This window comes from Tamandua tetradactyla, chromosome 9 (genome assembly GCF_023851605.1).
Source record: "Tamandua tetradactyla isolate mTamTet1 chromosome 9, mTamTet1.pri, whole genome shotgun sequence".
NCBI lineage: Eukaryota > Metazoa > Chordata > Mammalia > Pilosa > Myrmecophagidae > Tamandua > Tamandua tetradactyla.
Window position 1 is genome coordinate 87,263,195 of NC_135335.1, and position 25,047 is coordinate 87,288,241.

At 36.7% G+C, this 25,047-nt stretch overlaps 1 protein-coding gene and 1 pseudogene across 5 annotated transcripts in view; one reads left to right on the top strand and one right to left on the bottom strand.

Annotated features, from left to right (window-relative positions):
• Positions 1 to 25,047, top strand: part of WDR70 (WD repeat domain 70) — a 516,692-nt gene that overhangs the window by 11,093 nt on the left and 480,552 nt on the right. For 3 of the 5 annotated variants that reach the window (XM_077117003.1, XM_077117005.1, XM_077117006.1), the window contains one exon: positions 8,463 to 8,583. The exons of 1 other annotated variant lie outside the window; for it this stretch is intronic. In XM_077117003.1, the coding sequence (XP_076973118.1) occupies positions 8,463 to 8,583 (121 nt within the window). Of the gene's footprint in view, positions 1 to 8,462; positions 8,584 to 12,711; positions 12,771 to 25,047 lie in introns of those variants that run through there. One more of the 5 variants, XM_077117007.1, reaches the window with a different exon arrangement.
• Positions 4,098 to 4,714, bottom strand: LOC143646364 (protein N-terminal asparagine amidohydrolase pseudogene; annotated as a pseudogene).

Below are 25,047 nucleotides of genomic sequence, written 5' to 3' on the forward strand. Positions count from 1 at the left end.
GTATGTTGAAGTTGTTATAGGACTGGAAACAATTTTCAGTGTTGTTGAAAAGTACATGCATGCTAGTTCTTTTAGAAGTAGGATTTGAGGACATTCTTTTTTTTTTTTCCTTCAAAGGTAAAACTTACATGTAAATAGGTTAATAAGGTATAATACAAATACTTTAAAAGTGTGTCCTTTAGACAAAAAAGGATTCTAAGTAAATCTATAGGAATCAGAATACGGTTTCTTTCTTACCTCTTCTCCCACCTTTGTCTGAGTCTCATGTCATATTTTTCTTTCCTGCTTACAGTATTTGGAATTCTGGACCAGAGTTGTCAATACCACTGATTGTTGACACAGACAGTGTAGAAAGTTGAGACATAGAAAATGTGGATGCTGCTGTTGAATCCCTGCTTTAATGAGTTGTGTAAGAAACTTAATGAAGGTCTGAATTTTCGGACTGTCTGGTTTGATTCCAGATAAGTGACAATTTTAGTTACCACTTCAGGGTTTTTCAGAGGAGACTGACTCTTCTGTTTTCTTTGAATCTAATTCAGATCATTCATATACTAAAGGATGGATAGATGTAGACTGATAGAGCAGAAAGGTCTAGGAATTGGAGACAGACAGTACTTCCAGAAAATATAAATTAATGTTGTTATGCTACTTGTTATTATTGATTTAAAAAATGATAAGTTGTATAGCAGTGTTACATAAATTAACCAGAGATGTCACTACAAAGACCCTGTGTTGTTTACTTCTTTACAACACCTTGTATTCCTTAAGAAATTCTTACATATCCAGTTGTTTAAAAAATATCCCAGATAGGCTTATTATTATTATTATTATTATTGCCTCTTGGAGATAACCTGCTTTGATTAGGTAAGACTCTGCACTTGTAAGGTCCTATGCTGTTTTAGCGCCTGGGAGCTCTTTGAATCCTAGAGGCCCCCTACCATGCTGACTCTGTGTCTACTTGGACATGTAAGCTCCCTTTCCTCCCTTTCTCTCTCCTTCAGGAGTTTGGGGTTTTTCCCTTGCCCTGCTTCCTATTTACTGGCTCCCTGATTGATGACCTCTGGAAGGTTTCTGGCTGTGAGTAACAGGTCACCTCACCTGCACCTGTCAATGCAGCAGTCCACAAATAAATAGCTTGTGTGTTACTGCCATCTAGTGGTCAATTTTTACTTCAACTATGAAATCTTCCGTTCACACTCATAGCAGTTGTATCAGATATTTAGATAGTGAGATTTACACGAAATATTTTTTATCTTCAGAAGAAAAATTGCTTGTGTGTGTGTGTGTGGTGAAAAGATAGTTATCCATGTATACTTTTTTTTTAAGCCTTTGTTCTTATGGGAAATTTCAACATATACAGAAATACAGTAATGGCTCCCATGTACCTATTATTCAGTTATGACTTGACTTATCTTTCCATATATGTCTCCTCTTTTGATTATTTAAAAATAAATCCTAAATTATAATTTGATCCATAAATATGTTTGTATGTGTGTTTAAGAGATAAGGATTCTTTTTAAAAATGTAACCAGGGTGGGCCACGGTGGCTCAGCTGACAGACTTCTCGCCTGCCATGCTGGAGACCTAGATTCGTTTCCTGGTGCCTGCCCATGCAAAAAAACAGAAAGAAGTAACCAAAATATCACATCTAAAGAGCTTATTTGTATGTTTTAAACAATTTATAAACATTTCAGTGAATGTTGTACTTTTAAACCTTTATGCATGTGATACAAAATGTTTTGAACATGCATTATCTTGTTCAGCTATGTAAGTTTTACAGTCCCTAGAACCATTTCTCAAGACCATGTTCTCCACTGATGTTTGTGAATGAATTAAACATGTTCATCATTCATGATTTAGTATTACATGGTTGGACTTGAACTGGGTTTCTGTCCCACCCTAACATAGGAATCCAAAATGATTTATTTAGGTAATAGTGAAAAACAATATTGGGATATTAATGGGAAGAATATAGTAGTATTTATTTATGGGAAGCTGTTCGTTGTAGGAAATTTTTTTTGTCTTCTCCCAAACTTGGCAATAAAATTACTTTAGATTATGAAATTTAAAGATGATATGCGATTTGCTTACCTTTCTTTAAAAAAAAATAGAAAAATTCTGATATAGGCATGATTTATCTATTACAATCTTTCTTGGGCATTGACAGACTTGGGGACTGTAAGAAATTTTGATCTTTTTAATAGCAAGTTTCATTGTCTGTATGAACAATATATATGAGTTGTTCTAGTTGCTAAATACTCTGTTGGAAGAATGGATTACTGTAAAACCTCAATAAAATATGCTTTGTGTAAAATGCTAGTAAATAATATTACAATTAAAAAAAAGGTTTCTTATGTTCCCAAAATATATGATTTTTAGAGCATCAGAAGACTATGATATAGAGGATACATGAGGAAGAAAAATTTTGTTTTATTCAAATGCTGGTGTAATGGTGACCCTTCTCTGTGTCATGATTTTGCAAAAAATGATTTAAGGTAGGGTTTGAGTATGATTTTAACAGTGATTTAATGATCCTGAGAAGGGAAATTGTTAGAAATTAGAAAAGTTTTAATTTTTTTTTAAAATTTTACTTGAAACTTCTCCTTTCCTAGTTAAATCGTACTTCATCTTCAAGGCCTGGTTCATAGTTTACCTTTTCTAGGAATTATTTCAAAGGTTCTTTAAACATAATAATCATTCCTTGCCTGTTTTTCCATAATACATTAAAAATATTATAAATTTTTTATGAATCTTGACCTTCATTTTTTATATGTAAATGCCTAACACAGAGCTTTGTTATAGTAATTGTATTCCTAAATATTTAATGAAGTAAAGTAGCTAATGTAGTTAAGGTACTCTCATGTAATATTTATACTTCTTGGCATTTTGATATAAAATGAACAGGTTATATGTAAATTTTCATGAAATTGACACTTTTTCAAGGCTAGAGAATCAAAAAAGTAAGAATAACAAATGAAACATTTTAGCAAAATTTAAGATCTATGGATTAAAAGCATACCATGATTATAAAACATAAGCTATGTTTCTAGTGATTTTATTTCCCAAATACATGTTCTTTCTATATGCAAAATACATCCTCTCTATCACAATATCTCCAAAGCCTTAAGTCATTTCAGAAATAATGCTTGGTACAAAGTCTCATCAAAATTGGTTATGTGTGGTTCGTTCTGGGGCACAGTTCCATACTGTCCACAGACCTGTGAAACCTAGAGAACAAGTTTTCTAATTCAGGTGTACAGTGGAGGGTAGGCATAGGGTAAACAGTTTCATTTTAATTCTGAAGGAAAACAGGGGTCATGAATCGCAAACAATTCTGAAATCCAGCAGGGCAAGCTCCATTAGATTTTAAGGTAAGAGAGTCATCTGTAGAAGGATATTTTGTTCTGAAGAAGTGGCAGCCCTACCCCTTCCAAGTGCTTTCCCTGCGGCCATGCTCTCCTTGAACACTGGAGTGAAGGCTCCATCTTTTCCAAGCTTGGGATAGTGGCAAAGCTGTCCACAAATGTTGAGGCACAGGCTCCACCCTCTCTGAGCATTGGGTGGCAGCACTCTTCCTGAACAATGGGTCAAAAGCCCTGCCCTCTCCAAGTACTGGGGCAGATTCTTCCTTTCCGTACATATTTGTGAATCTGCTCTCTCTCTTTCTCTTTTTTGCCTTTGCTAAAATAAGATTTTATTTTGGAAGTCATTTGAAAGACACTGAGTAAGGAAGCTTAAGACTCAGCTGCTATAGATTACAAATTCAGCCTCACCAATGGTCATTGTCCAAAAGTTGCTTTCTCTGATAATTTCTTCTTTTAACTTCCTGGAGATTTTTTTTCCCCATAAGCCATCTTCTTCTTCTTTTTTTTCTGTTGAGTAGAGCTTTATTTCTGGAAATGGTATTAGTTGGAGATGGGTATTTCTTTTTTTAAAACATCAAGGTAGATCTGATATGTTCAACATAGTGGGCGGGCTCAGCCAGAAACAATATGGAAAGGTTCTGTAGTATTTGCTTATCATTTTGCTGCAACAAGAAATCCACATGTGGAAATGACATCTGGTAATATGGTCCTATACAAAGTTCTATATTTTTATCATATATGTGGAAATGACATCTGGTAATATGGTCCTATGCAAAGTTCTATATTTTTATCATATATGCTAATCATAGGTCCTCCTGTTAGAGCTTGTGCAACACGTAGCTCCTCCTCTTGATCTTGAAAGGAGACTCTGTAAGTGTCTGTACTTTTAATGTTGACAGCAGTGCCATAAATTGTTTTCATTTTCTTCTTGGGCATTTATTCTGTCACGTGTAATGTCACCAAGTTAATGCCATCTTCTTGTCTATCAAATTCACTAAGAGGTTGATGAGTAAGTTTTTGTGTCAACTGCCTTTTGTCACTGAGCCTCCCACAAGGTGTGCTTCCAGCTTTCCACATTGAGTGTGCTTGGAAAAGGATTTTATGGAGTTGATAATCAAGGGGACCTTAGCTTTGGTGTTTATTCCATCACATTGTGTCAAGCAGATAGCCCCACTAGCTGTGTGCCTTAGAACCACAGTGTGATAAGTGGTGGCATTCTCAGAACCCAGAATGGAAATGGAGCCTGTGAGAAGTCTGGCTCTTTCTTCCAGAGGTGTGTGGGCTTGTACGAGGTCCTGGATGGACTGCAGTAGCTACACTCATTGCCCTTTGATGAGCAGCAGTATCATGGAGGCAACTGCCCAGGCAGGCCCAGGGAAATGGTGGCCTCCTTAATTCCCTGGCCACCTGCTGCCCCCACTCCTCTTGTATGGATCTGCTCTCTTGATCTGAGAAGATGTCTTTGATCCAAATCTCAGCTTCCATGGTCCTGCCCTTGAAGTGATTTTTTTTCTTTAGTCTCTCCCTTCTCTATCCCTTTTAGTCCAGGCTGGCAGGGGCTTCATTCATACAGATCTTGCAAAAAACCTTATCTGTTTTACATGTAGTATACAGGGGTCCAGTCCATCGGATAGTAGAATTTTTCGCAGATCCTTCCTGAACAATTGTACCACCAATCCTGACTTTCATAGAAATTGCTTATTGGTTCCATGTTCAGTTAAACCCTCTCACAGGGAGCATTGTACTCTTAGGACTTTTTCCAGAAACTCAAAATTTTCCAAACCATCAATTTTTGTTTTTTGGGCCCAGGAATTCAGTTCTTGGCTTATCCCCTTCCTCGTACATTTTACTATAAATGGCAAAGAGAAATAAGGCTGTACTTTCCACATTTAGCCTGGAAATCTTCTTAGCTAAATATCCAATTTCATCATTTTCAAGTTCTGCCTTCTATCTTATATCAGAACTGAATTTCACCAAGTTCTCTGCCCTCTTAAAACAAAGATAATCTTTCCTCCAGTTTCCAATAACACATTTGTCATCATTGGATGACATCATTGGAAATACTTTAATGTCCATATTTCTACAAACAGTCTCCTGAAAGCAGTCTAGCATTTTTCTATCAAACACCTAACGATTTTTCCAGCCTCTAGCCATTACCGAATTCCAAAGTCATTTCTACCTGTTTTTGTACATGCAATAACCTGGTACCAAAATCTGTTGTAGTTTCTTAGACTCCTCAAAGCAAATGGCATAAAATTGTTAAGCTTAGACTGTGGGAATTTATTTGCTCATGGTTTTGAGGCCAGGAAATTATGCAAATCAAGGAATCATCAAGGCAATGCTTTTTCTCTGAAGACTGGTGTTCTGGACCTGTCTGTGGTGATTCCAATGGTTTTACACCCACAGGAACAGATTAAAGAACATGTTTTTCTGGGGTACTTACCGCTTCAATCCACCATGGGTAGCTCTAGATAGTTTGTTATTAAATTAGACAAAAGGAGCATACATATGAGGTGCTTTTTGTAGAAAAGGCTATCTAGAATTGGTAATTATTTGAAAGTAGAATGGGGAAACTACTATGATAACAATAAAATAAATATAATTGAACTTTGCATGAAGTGCTTGGAAGAATGGGGGAGACCTTGTGTGGAGTAGGTTAATTAATTTTGTTAAGGGCTGTGTTTACCAAATGCAGAACTCTGTGCTTGGTTCCATATTGTATTAAAATGCATGAGACAGTCACTTCTGTCAGGGAACTTAGAGTTTATTGAATTTGTTTCGGTTTTCATCCTCAGTTCACATGAGGAAAAGTGTTTATTTCTCTAAAGTGTCCTCCCCTTTTTTTTTCCCTGTTGCTTTAAGGAAGCAGCAGGTGACAGCAAGAATCTCCCTGAATATAAAATGTTGCATCCTTGCTCGTATTAAAAAAAAAAGTTTTGAATTTGAAAATTGGATACTTTGCTAGGGTTGGGGCAAGTAATTTAGAGTATTTAACCTCTAGGGATAATGAGATGGGTGGGTCACAATTTCTAGACAGTCTGGTGACAGTAAAGGACTATACTTTAAAGACTTGAAGGAACAGGCAGGCTTAATATTATATAAGGTAGATTGTGGTTGTTGGGTAATATTTTTGTCTGTAGGATGTCTGGTTGCATCAAGGCAGGATCCAGTTGTGGAGCCAGACCTCCCTTCTCTGCTCTGTCAATAATTCGTAGATTCTATCTAAGTATTAGTTGCTATAATTTTTGTTAAATTAGGATTGATATTAAGATGCTTTTGCTTTGGCAACAGAAGTAACAGCAGAGCTAAAAAAAAAAAGGGACTAATAGGAGAATGTAGTATCTCACGTAATAAGAACTCTGTAATGGAGTTCCTCCATTTCCTGAGTCCTGACAAGATGGACTCATGTTTTTCATTTTTCTGCTTTGCCGACTTTAGAGGGTTGGCTTGTTCTTCAAGGATGACTGTCCTTATGATTTCATGTTGTCATTACAGTTTTGCAGATGACAAATTCCACAGCCAGAAAAGGAAATATATGTCTTGTATATTTCTTTTTTGGAGTAAAAAAATCTTTCTCATATGTACCTGCAGCAGAGTTCCTCTCACATCTTTTTGTCCAGTATTGTATGGCACATCACTTCCAGAACATCTATTGGCAGGGCATTGTGTTTGATTTGGAATCCAGCTTACCCCTCTCTGGGCAGGGAGGACATAAACTGAAGCAACATGCCCCTAGATACATAGAGAAAACTGTGGTTTTCTTAGTAAGGAAAAAAGGAGGAAATGGTTGTTGGGTAGGCAGTACTAATGTCTGCCTCAATATTATTTCCTCATTAGCTGAGTCGAATGTCCAAATGCCCCTACTAGAGTGTATGGAAAGATTGACTGGAGAAGCAGAGTGTGGGTAGGAGCTCACTCTTAAATTTGGATTCTATGCTTCTCTCTTTTTTTCTTTATTTCTTCCAATCTCTTCTGGCATCAGAGTCCAGAGTTGTTGACTCGCAACCTATCTCAGTTCAGTGGAGAGGACAAAATGAAGATAGGGAGCTGGCTCAATAACATTTGCCTTCTTTCTACCTGGAGAGGTTTTTTTTTTGCATGAACAGGCACCGAGAATTGAACCCCGGTCTCCAGCATGGCAGGTGAGAATTCTGCCACTAAGCCACCATTGCACCTCCCTGCCTGGAGAGTTTTATTTCTTAAATTTGAAATGAAAGACTATCTACTTCCTTGTTGATACTTGCTGGTTATATCCTGCTTCTGTATCTTCCATATTCCAGCAACAAAAGACCCCAAAGAGTACACCTTTCCAATTAATAATTGCCCTTTGTTACTACTTAACTTTAGGTATATTATTTTTCAGTATTAATAAAGGAAAGAATCTTAAAGATTATCTCGGGTTATTGAGTATGGTGATGATTGAAAACTAGACTGTTGGGGTAATTCTTTCCCTGCCTATGGGCCCCCAATTGTAGCATAAGATTAACAGAGGAAAATAATGGAATTTTCTTGGATAACTTTTTTTGTCTTTCAAGGTCTTCAGATCCCCAAAATTTAAAGTAGTCAAAATTTTCTCATAATCTTGGTAAATGTTTTCTCTCCAGAAATCCAATGTTGAAATTTGGAAGAGAATGAAGTGCTAAATTTATGGTTAAAAACATGAAAAAATAAAGTGAAATTACCCCAAATTTTATCTTCAGATACTTTCTCTTTTACATATCACCTTCTACATCTTTTTCACAGTACAGTCATGGTTTACTGTTGCTTTACTTTGCTATTTTTGCTTAGCATATCTGTTATATTTTCCACATATATGCATTTTTATCATAATATAAAATATATGTTGACATACACTAATCTTTTTCAATTATTTTTTTAATGTTGGGCATGAAAAACCATACTGTGTTCATGGATTGGAAGGACTTTGTTAAGATGGCAATACTTCCCAGACTGACCTACAGATTTAATGTAATACCTATTAGATTGATATAACGAACATCTTATGCTCATTTGTGTATCTTTGTGTTAATATTCAGCTTTTCACTGCTGACAGATTTTGAGGTATAATTGTTGGAAAAACTTTTAATCTATTTTCAGAAGCAAGAGAAAAAGAGGAAGAAATGAACAGAGAGAAAGAATTAAGAAGGCAAAATGAAGATATTGAACCAGTACCTTCAGGTTCAAATGTAGTCAGAGATTGCGTGAAATCATCGTCCAGGTGCTTGATTTTCTCAAAAGAATTCTATTAAACTATCGTTTGCTAGATGTTCAAACACAGTTTTAAGCACAGAACCTAATATTAAAAGCTTGCATAATTTTCCCATTTTAGGCACTTATAGATGTCCAAGGGCCACAAAAAAGTCCTTTTTCACATTATGAGGCGATTTAGTTTTTCTAATGTGTTCTATGTATAGTTTTAAAAGTCTGTCACTTTTGGCTTCAGAACATAATTACATAAAGTTGGAAAATGTTGACTAGTTTGTAATTTTTGCCATGTTTATTTATCTTGGCATTTACATCTTTGCATGAAATATCTTTTCCCAACCTTTCACTTTCAACCTATATTTATCTTTGGGTCTAAGATGTGTTTCCTGTAGACAGCATATAGAAGGATCCTGTTTTTTAATCCATTCTGCCAGTCTATGTCTTTTAATTGGGGAATTCAGTCCATTGACATTTAGAGTTATTACTGTTTGGATAATATTTTCCTCTACCATTTTGCCTTTTGTATTATATATATCATATCTGACTTTCCTTCTTTCTACACTTTTCTCCATGTCTCTCTCTTCTGTCTTTTCGGTTCTGACTCTAGTGCTCCCTTTAGTATTTCTTGCAGAGCTGGTCTCTTGGTCACAAATTCTCTTAGTGACTTTTTGTCTGAGAATGTTTTAATTTCTCCCTCATTTTTTGAAGGACAATTTTGCTGGATATAGGAGTCTTGGCTGGCAGTTTTTCTCTTTTAGTAACTTAAATATATCATCCCACTGTCTTCTAGCTTCCATGGTTTCTGCTGAGAAATCTACACATAGTCTTATTGGGTTTCCCTTGTATGTGACGGATTGTTTTTCTCTCGCTGCTTTCAAGATCCTCTCTTTCTCTTTGACCTCTGACATTCTAACTAGTAAGTGTCTTGGGGAATGCCTATTTGTGTCTAATCTCTTTGGGGTGCGCTGCACTTTTTGGATCTGTAATTTTAGGTCTTTCATAAGAGTTGGGAAATTTTCAGTGATAATTTCTTCCATTAGTTTTTCTCCTCCTTTTCCCTTCTCTTCTCCTTCTGGGATACCCACTACACGTATATTTGTACGGTTCACATTGTCCTTGAGTTCCCTGATACCTTGTTCAAATTTTTCCATTCTTTTCCCTATAGTTTCTGTTTCTTTTTGGAATTCAGATGTTTCATCCTCCAAATCACTAATTCTATCTTCTGTTTCTTTAAATCTGTCGTTGTAGGTATCCATTGTTTTTTCCATCTTTTCTACTTTATCTTTCACTTCCATAAGTTCTGTGATTTGTTTTTTCAGTTTTTCTATTTCTTCTTTATGTTCAGCCCATGTCTTCTTCATGTCCTCCCTCAATTTATCGATTTCGTTTTTGAAGAGGTTTTCCATTTCTGTTCGTATATTCAGCATTAGTTGTTTCAGCTCCTGTATCTCATTTGAACTATTGGTTTCTTCGTTTGACTGGGCCATATGTTCAGTTTTCTGAGCGTGATCCATTATCTTCTGCTGGTGTCTGGGCATTTAGTCAGATTTCCCTGGGTGTTCGACCCCACAGGTTGAAAGATTTTTCTGTGCAATCTCTGGGTTCTGTTTTTCTTATCCTGCCCAGTAGGTGGCGCTCGTGGCACACGTTTGTCTACGGGTTCCACCAGTGAAAGTTGCTGTGGGTCCTTTAACTCTGGAAAATTCTCACCGTAGGGGAGGTTCGGCAGCCGAAGCGTCTTGGAAGAATGCCAGCCGGCCTGGGGTTCCGAATGCGGGGAGGGTTGCCGGCCGCCGCAGCACGGGAGAGCGTCCGGCCGAATTAGCTAGTCGGCCTGTGGCACCAAGCGTGGCGGGAGGGCGCCAGCTGTCGCAGCCCGGGAGAGTGCACTATTCCCAGCCGACGGGGGAGTCACGTGTTTGGAAGGGATCCCCCGGTCACTGTTCTCCGCAGTCTGGGGATTTCCGACCCACCTATCTCAGTTGTTCCGGGGGGGCGTCATGTGGTGGGGGCACCAGCCGCCGTGGCCTAAGGGGACCGCCTGTCCAATTCTACCAGCTAGCCTGGGAAGGTGGAAGGGAGGGACTCCGGTCGCATGCCGTCCCACCCAGGAAAGCCCGTGCCCCTTGGTGATCTCACCGGAGCTGGTTCTCCCAGATAGTCAGCCGTTCCAGGATGGGGTACGCCGTCCCTTTGCTCTCCCTCGTGGCTCCGGGAGCTGCTCTGTATTATCTCCACTCCCCCAGTAGCTGTTCTGGAGGAGGAAAGGTGAGGGCGGCAAGGCTGTAGAGGCTGGTGGTTGAGGAGCCGGTGAAGGTGGGGGAAGAGGGCACCGTGGTGGTTGGAGAGCAGCCGGAGCAGGAGGGGGAGGAGGGGGGAGAAGGAGGGCGCGCGGGTCGGCTGCTGCGGGGCGTGGGCGCCGCGCGGCGGGCCGGCGGAGAAAGAGAGGGGAGAAGGAGGGGGGGCGGGTCGGCTGCTGCGGGGCGTGGGCGCCGCGCGGCGGGCCGGCGAAGAAAGAGAGGGGAGAAGGAGGGCCGGCATTTACATCTTGATTCTGCATTTGTGATAACATTTTTTGGTCAGATCCTTTGTGGAAATGAAGAAGAGGAAAAATACAAGTAGTGGTATATTATCAGGTTTATTGAGTTGTAGGAGATCCATCATTAAAATTACCCTGAATTTGAAACTTAGTACTCTGTAACTTAATTCATTAATAAGAATTTTCAAAAATATAAACAGGTATATAGATTTCAAGTCTGAATTGGATAATAAAAGGAATTTATTATTACTTAAGTATATTTTTAATTGTGAAATTAATTCCATGAAATACACATTTCCTGGGGAAAATCTATTTGATTGACATTTCTTCCATTTTTGGTAGAGAAAAATAAAATCATAAATACACAAACTATCACTTACACTGTGTAGTTTCATTTTTTGGTCATCTGTTCCCTGGTGTAGAACTTTGGTGTCTCAGTCGAGAGCTTGTACATGCTCTTGAGCAGAATCTTGCTTTGTGATAATCTTGGTCTTTTTTTTTTAAATTTTTAAAATTTTTTACATGGGCAAGCACCGGGAATCGAACCCAGGTCCTCTGGCATGGCAGGCAAGCGTTCTTGCTGCTGAGCCACCGTGGCCTGCTCTTGGTCTTTTTTTTACATCTTCTCTTTGTAGCAAGTGTGAATACCTACATAGGACAATAATACTGGTTCTCTCTTTTCATTACAATGCAATTCTAATGTCTGTCTGTTTAATCTCTAAATTATATGGGTATTTTTGTATACGTAAGTAAAAAGAGGGTGCAGCAAACTTTTTCTGTAAAGGACCAATGTGTCAGTCAGTTTTCCGGAGAAACAGAAACAATAGGAGAACGCTGATTGATATATGTGCGTGTGTTTAAGTGTGTGTTATGTATTATAAAAACGTCTGTAGTGTTTTTAGGGTTTCATTTATTGCTATGGTTTGACAAACAAATGTTTGATTCCGGTAATTGAAAATTATGAAAGTTTCGATAGTTTTGTTGATTCTGTATTTTGCTGCAATACTTAACTTTAAAATACTAAGATAAAGAACATGTACTTGTAGTATTTGGAAAAAATTTTACTGCTTTGACAAAAGCCAAATATTACTTTTATCATTAGTGATTACAATTTCAGAACTACTTTTGATGTCGTGCAAAATTATAAAATACAAAGATGGAAATGATTGCCAAAAAAGACATAATACAACTTTATTATTGCATTTTCATTGATCAAAGAATGGAGGTTAATTTACTGATATCTCAGAGGGTCTCAGGAATAATCCATGGCGGATGGATAGACCTATCAAAAGGTCAGTTGGAAATATATTAATATCTGGGAGATATTTAATGTATATTTTCTATATCTGTTACTGGATTCTCTAAGCTGATTCTATGCACTGAATCCTGTTACTATAAAATAACTTTGCTGTGGCTCAATTTAGTTAAAACTTTGTTTGATGTCTATTTAATGAAAGCCATTTCAAGAATGTCTGTATTTACTGCAAAATACAATTCAGTATGTTTTCTACTACATTAGGATGCATATTATAAATTATTTCTAGAATTTAGCACCAGTATAAAAAACTCCCCTTCTCTAAATACATCCTTTTTATTTTTACTTTTTGTTTTTTTTGCATGGACAAGCTCCGGGAATCGAACCCGGGTCTCTGGCACAACAGGTGAGAATTCTGCCACTGGGCCATTAGTGCATTGCCCTAAATATATCCTTTTTAAAGACACATAGAACACCCTTTTGACATGGCACCTTAGGAAACTTGGAACTCAATTCAGTGCTATTTTATGATTATCTGAATCCAGGACTTCAGTTTAGGGAACAACTTGAATGATGACTTTGAGCTAGGAATCAGAGGGTATTCTGATAATTGTTGGAAACACATGACCCCAGTTGAGTGTTTAGTTCCCTGATGTTTATTGAGACTTTTCTTCCACTGTTCAAAGTATTATCAACTCTCTTAATATTTTCCGTATTAAGGAAACATGTGGAAATGTCAAGAAATCAAGTAATTTTTATGCAGCCATAGATGTGAATGGCAGAACTTGTAATGAAGTCAAACAAAATGTTGCTGGGTTTTTTTTTTTTTTGGCCCAGGGATTGTTTCTTTCTTTCTTTTTTTATTATTATTTCTGAAGTATTTATGAAGTATTGCCTACAGACTAGGCACTGTTCTACTTTCTGAAGAAACAAAAACAATTAAGATGGGGTTCTTATAAGAATATAACATACTAGGAATTCTTTATATTGCTATCATTAGATCACTTTTTTATTCCCATTTAGATGTTTGATTTTGCATTAGATAATGAAACTGGGGTAGTTAGTGACAAAAAATAAGTAAAGGTAGTGATTGTTGTCCCAGAAAAGGCTTATTTCCTTTCAAGACCCTCAATTCTAGCTAGAGATATCAAGTAAATACTATTACATTGTGGTTTTCCCAGAGATACTGTATAAGGCAAATACCCAAACTACTCTGCATTGGCACAGTACTGGGAGAAGTAGTCTTTACTGGTACTTAGAAAGGGGATGTGATGATCTTGTTTCTTGGGGAAAAAGTGTGGTATTAAAGGAAATTCTCTTGAAATTTTGTGAACAACACACATTTTAAAATTTAAAAATAGGAAAATACACATTACCTAAGGATTTGTAAAAGTCCTTATGCCAATAGATTTTTTTTTTTTTTTAAGCATGTGCAGGCTCCATGAATTGAACTTGGGTTTCTGGCTTGGCAGGTGAGAATTCTGCCACAGAGCCACTGTTGCTTGCACACCAATAGCTTTTTAATGCTTAAGATAGTTTAAAAATAATTCTCTCATTTAGTAAAGGAAAGTTAAGCTGAAATATTTAAATATTTAAATTGAAATACTTTTTCTTTATTTTAGCTACCTTAAACTTAGGTAATTTTTGGATAACATCAGTTGTCTATAAGGCTACCCTTTTTTGTGATTTTGATATTTTCAAATCTGATTATCATAATATTAAATACACAGAATACTATTTTGCGTGTTTTTTCACAAGGCTAGTATCATACCAAATTCAAAGTTTTGAATTTGATAAAGTCTAATTCACTCATTTTTCTTGCACTAGCTTATTGTATTATTAACTATCATACAAAGTTGCTGTTTTGTGTTTCTTCATAAGATTGTGAACTCCATAGGCCAGTTTTTTTTCCTCCTTCTTAAGTAAACAAAATTTTTGTTATGAGATATATCATGCACCAAATACTTTACCTTATATTTAAGGTAAGGAGAGCATTTAAGCAAACACTCAGCTTGGGAGATAGCACAGAGCTTTACCTATACCTTTGAAACCTTCTCCCTACTCAAACTTTTCTCTTTCCTTCAGAAGAGAAATTTACCCTGTGTTTATCCTCCCCTTATTTAATAGTTTAAGTATATAAAAATGTATTCCTAAATAATATGTTTTGTATGATTTTTAAATTTTATATAAAAACTATTAATGCTGTTTGTATTTTTTTCAATTTGCTTTTATTAGCTTAAGATACTTTTGAGATTCACTTATGTTGATAAGAGATGCTATAGTCCATTTATTTTCAGTGCAGTTTAGTTTTCCATTATTTAAAAATATACCAAAATTTATCTGTTGTCTAGTCAATTTAGGTTGCTATTTTTTAATGCTATTATAAAAAATGCTCTTAATGAGTTTCTTTTATCCATCCTTTATTGATCTCAGGAAAGGTTTCTTTAGTGTGTATACCTTGTAGTGGACTTCCTAGGTCTTTGAGTATGTTCTAAATTACTAATCTTTTCCTTTTGATGTATGCTTTTTGTGACCTACTAAAGAAACGAGGCTTTACCCTGAGGACATAAAAGTAGCCTCCTATATTTTTTCCCAGAGTTTTAAGTTTTGCTTTTCTTATTTAATTTTTAAGTCAATATAGAATTCAATTTTATGGATAATGTGGCATTTGTACCTATTTGATTTTTCCTTTTTATGGATAATCAATTTTCCTAGCCATTCCCCACCCTATTTGACATAAAATTAACCATTAAAGTGTACAATTTAGTGGCATTTAGTACATTTACAATGTTCTATAACTCACACCTCTGTCAAGTCCTAAAACATTTTCATCACCCTGGAAGAAAATATCATACCTATTAAGCAGTCATTCCTCATTTTCTTTTCTCTGCAGCCTCTCGGCAACCAAGAGTTTTGCTTTCTGTCTCTATGAATTTACCTATGAAAAAAATATTTGGGATATTTTATATAAATTGAATCATAAAATATGTGACCTTTTGAGTCTGGCTTCTTTTGTTTTTGAGGTTCATCCACATTGTAGTATATATATCAGTATTTCATTCCTTTTTGTGGCCAAATGTATTCCATTGCAGGTTTGTACCTTATTTTGTTTGTCCATTTATCCTTTGGTGGACGTTTGGGTTCCCTCTTTTTGCTATTGTGAAATGGTATTGTGAACATTCATGTACAGGTATTTGTTTGAGACCTTGAGTTCTTTGGGAATATATAACTAGGAGTAGAACTTCTGGGTCAAATGGTAATTCTGCGTTTTAACTTTTGAGGAACCACAGCAGCTGCATCATTTTACATTTCCACGACTAATGTATGAGGGTTCCAGTTTCTCCATATTCTCACCAATACTTTCCATTTTTTTGGTTATTGCCATCGTGGTGGGTCTGAAGTGGTATCTCATTGTAGTTTTGATTTGAATTTCCCTGATGACTAATAATGCTGAATATCTTTTCATGTGCTTGTTGGCCATTTGTATATTTTCTTTGGAGAAATATTTATTCAAGACCTTTGCCCATTTTTAAATTGGGTTGTTTGTATTTTTATGGTTGAGTTGTAAGGGTTCTTTATAGATTCTAGATACTACACCTTATTGGAGATATGATTTTGCAAATATTTTTTCCCATAAAAATCACAAATGATTGTGTTTTTTACTTTTTTGATAAAGGTTCTTTGATGCATCAAAGTTTTGAATTTGATAAAGTCTAATTCACTCATTTTTCTTGCACTGTTTGTGTCTTAGTGTCATATCTAAGAAAACATTGTCTAATACAGTATCCTGAAGATATTTCTCTACGGTTTCTTCTGAAAGTTTTAGTTCTTGTATTTAGGTCTTTGGTCCAGATCTTTATTTTATTTATTTATTTAAATTTTTTGGTACATGGTCCAGGACTTGAACCAGATATTTAATTTTTATATATAGTTTGAGGGTCGAACTTCATTTGCTTGTCTGTAAATATCTAGTTGTCCCAGCACCATTTGTTGAAGAGACTGTTCTTTCTCCATTGAATGGACTTGTCACTCTTGTCAAAAATCAACTGCCTGTATATAAGAGGGTTTATTTCTAGACTCTAAATTCTTTTCCATTGGTCTATATGTCTGTCCTTATGCCTGTACTACACAGTTTGATTACAAAAGCTTTATATTAAGTTTTGGAATTGGGAAATGAGTCTTCCAACTTATTTTTTTGTCTGATTATTTTGGCTCTTTGGAGCCCCTTGCAGTTCCATATGAATTTATTTCTCCTGATGGTGTAGACACTTCATTCAGGCTATCTGAATAGCTAGGACGTTTTTCTTTTCCCTGTGAAATAGTTCCAATTTAGAAATATTGTTTTAAAACCCTTTGGCAAAAAAAAAAAAAAAAAAAGTTACGTTTTGGGAGCTTGATCTCTTTGCACCCCTTTAAGGATAAAATGCTTCTTAATATGGAGGAAGCATCTTGTACAGTCAAGAGTTTGCAGGAACATTTCTTTGTTTTTTTAAATTTTTTTTATTAATAAAAAAAGAAAAGAAATTAACACAACATTTAGAAATCATTCCATTCTACACATGCACTCAGTAATTCTTAGTATCATCACATAGATGTATGATCATCATTTCTTAGTACATTTGCATCGATTTAGGAAAAGAACTAACAAAACAGCAGAAAAAGATATAGAATGTTAATATAGAGAAGAGAATTAAAATAATAATACTAATAATATATATATATATATAAAAAGGAAAAAGAAAAAAAACAAAAACAAAAGATACAAACAAACAAACAAACAAAAAACTATATTTCAGGTGCAGCTTCATTCAGTGTTCCAACCTAGTTACATTACACTTAGGTATTATTGTGCTGTCCATTTTTGAGTTTTTGTATCTAGTCCTGTTGCACAGTCTGTATCCCTTCAGCTCCAATTACCCATTATCTTACCCTGTTTCTAACTCCTGCTGGTCTCTGTTACCAATGGTATATTCCAAGCTGATTCTCGAATGTCGGTTCACATCAGTGGGACCATACAGTATTTGTCCTTTAGTTTTTGGCTAGACTCACTCAGCATAATGTTCTCTAGGTCCATCCATGTTATTACATGCTTCATAAGTTTAGTCTGTCTTAAAGCTGCATAATATTCCATCGTAGGTATACGCCACAGTTTGTTTAGCCACTCGTCTGTTGATGGACATTTTGGCTGTTTCCATCTCTTTGCAATTGTAGATAATGCTGCTATAAGCACTGGTGTGCAAATGTCCGTCTGTGTCTTTGCCCTTAAGCCCTTTGAGTAGATACCTAGCAGTGGTATTGCTGGGTCGTAATCCATTCTGCCATTCTATGTCTTTTGATTGGGAAATTCAGTCCATTAACTTTTAGCGTTATTACTGTTTGGATAATATTTTCCTCTACCATTTTGGCTTTTGTATTATATATATCATATCTGATTTTCCTTCTTTCTACACTTTACTCCATACCTCTCTCTTCTGTCTTTTCGTATCTGACTCTAGTGCTCCCTTTAGTATTTCTTGCAGAGCTGGTCTCTTGGTCACAAATTCTCTCAGTGACTTTTTGTCTATAAATGTTTTAATTTCTCCTTCATTTTTGAAGGACAATTTTGCTGGATATAGAAGTCTTGGTTGGCAGTTTTTCTCTTTTAGTAATTTAAATATATCATCCCACTGTCTTCTAGCTTCCATGGTTTCTGCTGAGAAATCTACACATAGTCTTATTGGGTTTCCCTTGTATGTGACAGATTGTTTTTCTCTTGCTGCTTTCAAGATCCTCTCTTTCTCTTTGACCTCTGACATTCTAACTAGTAAGTGTCTTGGAGAACGCCTATTTGGGTCTATTCTCTTTGGGGTGCGCTGCACTTCTTGGATCTGTAAATTTAGGTCTTTCATAAGAGTTGGGAAATTTTCAGTGATAATTTCTTCCATTAGTTTTTCTCCTCCTTTTCCCTTCTCTTCTCCTTCTGGGATACCCACTACACGTATATTTGTACGGTTCACATTGTCCTTGAGTTCCCTGATACCTTGTTCAAATTTTTCCATTCTTTTCCCTATAGTTTCTGTTTCTTTTTGGAATTCAGATGTTCCATCCTCCAGTTCACTAATTGTAGCTTCTGTCTCTTTAGATCTACCATTGTAGGTATCCATTGTTTTTTCCATTTTTTCTTCTTTGTCCTTCACTCCCATAAGTTCTGTGGTTTGTTTTTTCAGATTTTCTATTTCTTCTTTTTGTTCAGCCCATGTCTTCTTCATGTCCTCCCTCAATTTATTGATTTGGTTTTTGAAGAGTTTTTCCATTTCTGTTCGTATATTCAGCATTAGTTGTCTCAGCTCCTGTATCTCATTTGAACTATTGGTTTGTTCCTTTGACTGGGCCATATCTTCAATTTTCCGAGCGTCATCCATTATTTTCTGCTGGTGTCTGGGCATTTGATCAGATTTCCCTGGGTGTGGGACTCGGCTGGTTGAAAGGTTTTTCTGTGAAATCTCTGGGCTCTGTTTTTCTTTTCCTGCCCAGTAGGTGGCGCTTGTGGCGCTCGTCTGCGGTGCAGTCGGCCCGGGAAACCGCGCGTGGAGGCGGGGGTCGCCGGCCGCCGCGGCTTGGGGGAGTGCCGGTCCAAATTGCCCAGCTGGCCCGAGACGCCAAGCGTGACGGGAGGGCCCCGCTATCCAACGTTCCCAGTCAGACCTGGGAGCCACGTGCGTGGAGGGGACCCCAGTCGCCAACCGCCCCGGCTGGGAAAACGCGCGCCCCTCGGGTGTCTCACCGCAGTGGATTCTCCCTGCCCGTTCAGCCGTTCCAGAATGGGGTACGCTGTCTTTTTGGTCTCTGTCGTGACTCCAGGAGCTGTTTCGTATTGTTTCTGTTTCTTTAGTTGCTTTTCTGGAGGAGGAACTAAGACCCGCGCGTCTTTCTAAGCCGCCATCTTCTCCGGAAGTCCTGTGATTTCTTTTAACAATTTCTTGTAGTTTTTTTTGAGTAGGTCTTTTTTCTCTTTATTTAAATTTATTCTAAATATTTATTCTTTTGGTTGCAATTGTAAATGGAATTCTTGATTTCCCCCTGAGATTGTTCATTACTCATGTATAGAAACACTACAGATTTTTGAGTGTTGATCTTATAACCTGCCACTTTGCTGTACTCATCTATTAGCTCTAGCAGTTTTGCTGTGGATTTTTTAGAGTTTTTGATATATAGTATCATTTCATCCACAAACAGTGATAGTTTTACTTCATTGTTTCCAATTTTGATGCCTTGTATTTCTTTTTCTTGTCTAATTGCTCTGGCTAGAACTTCCAACACAATGTTGAATAACAGTAGTGATAGTGGACATCCTTGTCTTGTTCTTGATCTTAGGGGGAAGTTTTCAGTTTTTCCCCATTGAAGACGATATTAGCTGTGGGTTTTTCATATATTCCCTTTATCATTTTAAGGATGTTCCCTCGTATTCCTGTCCTTTGAAGTGTTTTCAACAGGAAAGGATGTTGAATTTTGTCAAATGCCATTTCTGTATCAATCGAGATGATCATATGGTTTTTCTGCTTTGATTTGTTGATATAGTGTATTACATTAATTGATTTTCTTATGTTGAACATCCTTGCATATCTGGGATGAATCCTACTTGATCATGATGTGTAATTCTTTTAATGTGTTGTTGGATTCGATTTGCTAGAATTTTGTTGAGTTTTGCATCTATATTCATTAGAGAGATTGATCTGTAGTTTTCTTTTTTTTGTAATATCTTTGTCTGGCTTTGGTATGAGGGTGATGTTAGATTTGTAGAATGAGTTAGGTAGCTTTCCCTCCTTTCAATTTTTTTGAAGAGTTTGAGTAGGATTGGTACTAATTCTTTCTGGGATGTTTGGTAGAATTCACTTGTGAACCCGTCTGGTCCTGGACTTTTCTTTTTGGGGAGCTTCTTTTTTTTTTATTGTAACATTTTTTTTTTTTTACCTTTTTTTTAAAAATTTTTTTTATTAATCAAAAAAAAGAAAAGAAATTAACACAACATTTAGAAATCATTCCATTCTACACATGCACTCAGTAATTCTTAGTATCATCACATAGATGTATGATCATCATTTCTTAGTACATTTGCATCGATTTAGGAAAAGAACTAGCAAAACAGCAGAAAAAGATATAGAATGTTAATATAGAGAAGAGAATTAAAATAATAATACTAATAAAAAATATATATATAAAAAGGAAAAAGAAAAAAAACAAAAACAGAAGATACAAACACACCAACAAACAAACAAAAAACCATATTTCAGGTGCAGCTTCATTCAGTGTTCCAACCTAGTTACATTACACTTGGGTATTATTGTGCTGTCCATTTTTGAGTTTTTGTATCTAGTCCTGTTGCACAGTCTGTATCCCTTCAGCTCCAATTACCCATTATCTTACCCTGTTTCTAACTCCTGCTGGTCTCTGTTACCAATGGTATATTCCAAGCTGATTCTCGAATGTCGGTTCACATCAGTGGGACCATACAGTATTTGTCCTTTAATTTTGGGCTAGACTCACTCAGCATAATGTTCTCTAGGTCCATCCATGTTATTACATGCTTCATAAGTTTATCCTGTCTTAAAGCTGCATAATATTCTATCGTAGGTATACGCCACAGTTTGTTTAGCCACTCGTCTGTTGATGGACATTTTGGCTGTTTCCATCTCTTTGCAATTGTAGATAATGCTGCTATAAGCACTGGTGTTCAAATGTCCGTCTGTGTCTTTGCCCTTAAGCCCTTTGAGTAGATACCTAGCAGTGGTATTGCTGGTTCATAATCCATTCTGCCATTCTATGTCTTTTGATTGGGAAATTCAGTCCATTAACTTTTAGTGTTATTACTGTTTGGGTAATATTTTCCTATACCATTTTGGCTTTTGTATTATATATATCGTATCTGATTTTCCTTCTTTCTACACTTTACTCCATACCTCTCTCTTCTGTCTTTTCGTATCTGACTCTAGTGCTCCCTTTAGTATTTCTTGCAGAGCTGGTCTCTTGGTCACAAATTCTCTCAGTGACTTTTTGTCTATAAATGTTTTAATTTCTCCTTCATTTTTGAAGGACAATTTTGCTGGATATAGAAGTCTTGGTTGGCAGTTTTTCTCTTTTAGTAATTTAAATATATCATCCCACTGTCTTCTAGCTTCCATGGTTTCTGCTGAGAAATCTACACATAGTCTTATTGGGTTTCCCTTGTATGTGACAGATTGTTTTTCTCTTGCTGCTTTCAAGATCCTCTCTTTCTCTTTGACCTCTGACATTCTAACTAGTAAGTGTCTTGGAGAACGCCTATTTGGGTCTATTCTCTTTGGGGTGCGCTGCACTTCTTGGATCTGTAAATTTAGGTCTTTCATAAGAGTTGGGAAATTTTCAGTGATAATTTCTTCCATTAGTTTTTCTCCTCCTTTTCCCTTCTCTTCTCCTTCTGGGATACCCACTACACGTATATTTGTACGGTTCACATTGTCCTTGAGTTCCCTGATACCTTGTTCAAATTTTTCCATTCTTTTCCCTATAGTTTCTGTTTCTTTTTGGAATTCAGATGTTCCATCCTCCAGTTCACTAATTGTAGCTTCTGTCTCTTTAGATCTACCATTGTAGGTATCCATTGTTTTTTCCATTTTTTCTTCTTTGTCCTTCACTCCCATAAGTTCTGTGGTTTGTTTTTTCAGATTTTCTATTTCTTCTTTTTGTTCAGCCCATGTCTTCTTCATGTCCTCCCTCAATTTATTGATTTGGTTTTTGAAGAGTTTTTCCATTTCTGTTCGTATATTCAGCATTAGTTGTCTCAGCTCCTGTATCTCATTTGAACTATTGGTTTGTTCCTTTGACTGGGCCATATCTTCAATTTTCCGAGCGTCATCCATTATTTTCTGCTGGTGTCTGGGCATTTGATCAGATTTCCCTGGGTGTGGGACTCGGCTGGTTGAAAGGTTTTTCTGTGAAATCTCTGGGCTCTGTTTTTCTTTTCCTGCCCAGTAGGTGGCGCTTGTGGCGCTCGTCTGCGGTGCAGTCGGCCCGGGAAACCGCGCGTGGAGGCGGGGGTCGCCGGCCGCCGCGGCTTGGGGGAGTGCCGGTCCAAATTGCCCAGCTGGCCCGAGACGCCAAGCGTGACGGGAGGGCCCCGCTATCCAACGTTCCCAGTCAGACCTGGGAGCCACGTGCGTGGAGGGGACCCCAGTCGCCAACCGCCCCGGCTGGGAAAACGCGCGCCCCTCGGGTGTCTCACCGCAGTGGATTCTCCCTGCCCGTTCAGCCGTTCCAGAATGGGGTACGCTGTCTTTTTGGTCTCTGTCGTGACTCCAGGAGCTGTTTCGTATTGTTTCTGTTTCTTTAGTTGCTTTTCTGGAGGAGGAACTAAGACCCGCGCGTCTTTCTAAGCCGCCATCTTCTCCGGAAGTCCTGTGATTTCTTTTAACAATTTCTTGTAGTTTTTTTTGAGTAGGTCTTTTTTCTCTTTATTTAAATTTATTCTAAATATTTATTCTTTTGGTTGCAATTGTAAATGGAATTCTTGATTTCCCCCTGAGATTGTTCATTACTCATGTATAGAAACACTACAGATTTTTGAGTGTTGATCTTATAACCTGCCACTTTGCTGTACTCATCTATTAGCTCTAGCAGTTTTGCTGTGGATTTTTTAGAGTTTTTGATATATAGTATCATTTCATCCACAAACAGTGATAGTTTTACTTCATTGTTTCCAATTTTGATGCCTTGTATTTCTTTTTCTTGTCTAATTGCTCTGGCTAGAACTTCCAACACAATGTTGAATAACAGTAGTGATAGTGGACATCCTTGTCTTGTTCTTGATCTTAGGGGGAAGTTTTCAGTTTTTCCCCATTGAAGACGATATTAGCTGTGGGTTTTTCATATATTCCCTTTATCATTTTAAGGATGTTCCCTCGTATTCCTGTCCTTTGAAGTGTTTTCAACAGGAAAGGATGTTGAATTTTGTCAAATGCCATTTCTGTATCAATCGAGATGATCATATGGTTTTTCTGCTTTGATTTGTTGATATAGTGTATTACATTAATTGATTTTCTTATGTTGAACATCCTTGCATATCTGGGATGAATCCTACTTGATCATGATGTGTAATTCTTTTAATGTGTTGTTGGATTCGATTTGCTAGAATTTTGTTGAGTTTTGCATCTATATTCATTAGAGAGATTGATCTGTAGTTTTCTTTTTTTTGTAATATCTTTGTCTGGCTTTGGTATGAGGGTGATGTTAGATTTGTAGAATGAGTTAGGTAGCTTTCCCTCCTTTCAATTTTTTTGAAGAGTTTGAGTAGGATTGGTACTAATTCTTTCTGGGATGTTTGGTAGAATTCACTTGTGAACCCGTCTGGTCCTGGACTTTTCTTTTTGGGGAGCTTCTTTTTTTTTTATTGTAACATTTTTTTTTTTTTACCTTTTTTTTAAAAATTTTTTTTATTAATCAAAAAAAAGAAAAGAAATTAACACAACATTTAGAAATCATTCCATTCTACACATGCACTCAGTAATTCTTAGTATCATCACATAGATGTATGATCATCATTTCTTAGTACATTTGCATCGATTTAGGAAAAGAACTAGCAAAACAGCAGAAAAAGATATAGAATGTTAATATAGAGAAGAGAATTAAAATAATAATACTAATAAAAAATATATATATAAAAAGGAAAAAGAAAAAAACAAAAACAGAAGATACAAACACACCAACAAACAAACAAAAAACCATATTTCAGGTGCAGCTTCATTCAGTGTTCCAACCTAGTTACATTACACTTGGGTATTATTGTGCTGTCCATTTTTGAGTTTTTGTATCTAGTCCTGTTGCACAGTCTGTATCCCTTCAGCTCCAATTACCCATTATCTTACCCTGTTTCTAACTCCTGCTGGTCTCTGTTACCAATGGTATATTCCAAGCTGATTCTCGAATGTCGGTTCACATCAGTGGGACCATACAGTATTTGTCCTTTAATTTTGGGCTAGACTCACTCAGCATAATGTTCTCTAGGTCCATCCATGTTATTACATGCTTCATAAGTTTATCCTGTCTTAAAGCTGCATAATATTCTATCGTAGGTATACGCCACAGTTTGTTTAGCCACTCGTCTGTTGATGGACATTTTGGCTGTTTCCATCTCTTTGCAATTGTAGATAATGCTGCTATAAGCACTGGTGTTCAAATGTCCGTCTGTGTCTTTGCCCTTAAGCCCTTTGAGTAGATACCTAGCAGTGGTATTGCTGGTTCATAATCCATTCTGCCATTCTATGTCTTTTGATTGGGAAATTCAGTCCATTAACTTTTAGTGTTATTACTGTTTGGGTAATATTTTCCTATACCATTTTGGCTTTTGTATTATATATATCGTATCTGATTTTCCTTCTTTCTACACTTTACTCCATACCTCTCTCTTCTGTCTTTTCGTATCTGACTCTAGTGCTCCCTTTAGTATTTCTTGCAGAGCTGGTCTCTTGGTCACAAATTCTCTCAGTGACTTTTTGTCTATAAATGTTTTAATTTCTCCTTCATTTTTGAAGGACAATTTTGCTGGATATAGAAGTCTTGGTTGGCAGTTTTTCTCTTTTAGTAATTTAAATATATCATCCCACTGTCTTCTAGCTTCCATGGTTTCTGCTGAGAAATCTACACATAGTCTTATTGGGTTTCCCTTGTATGTG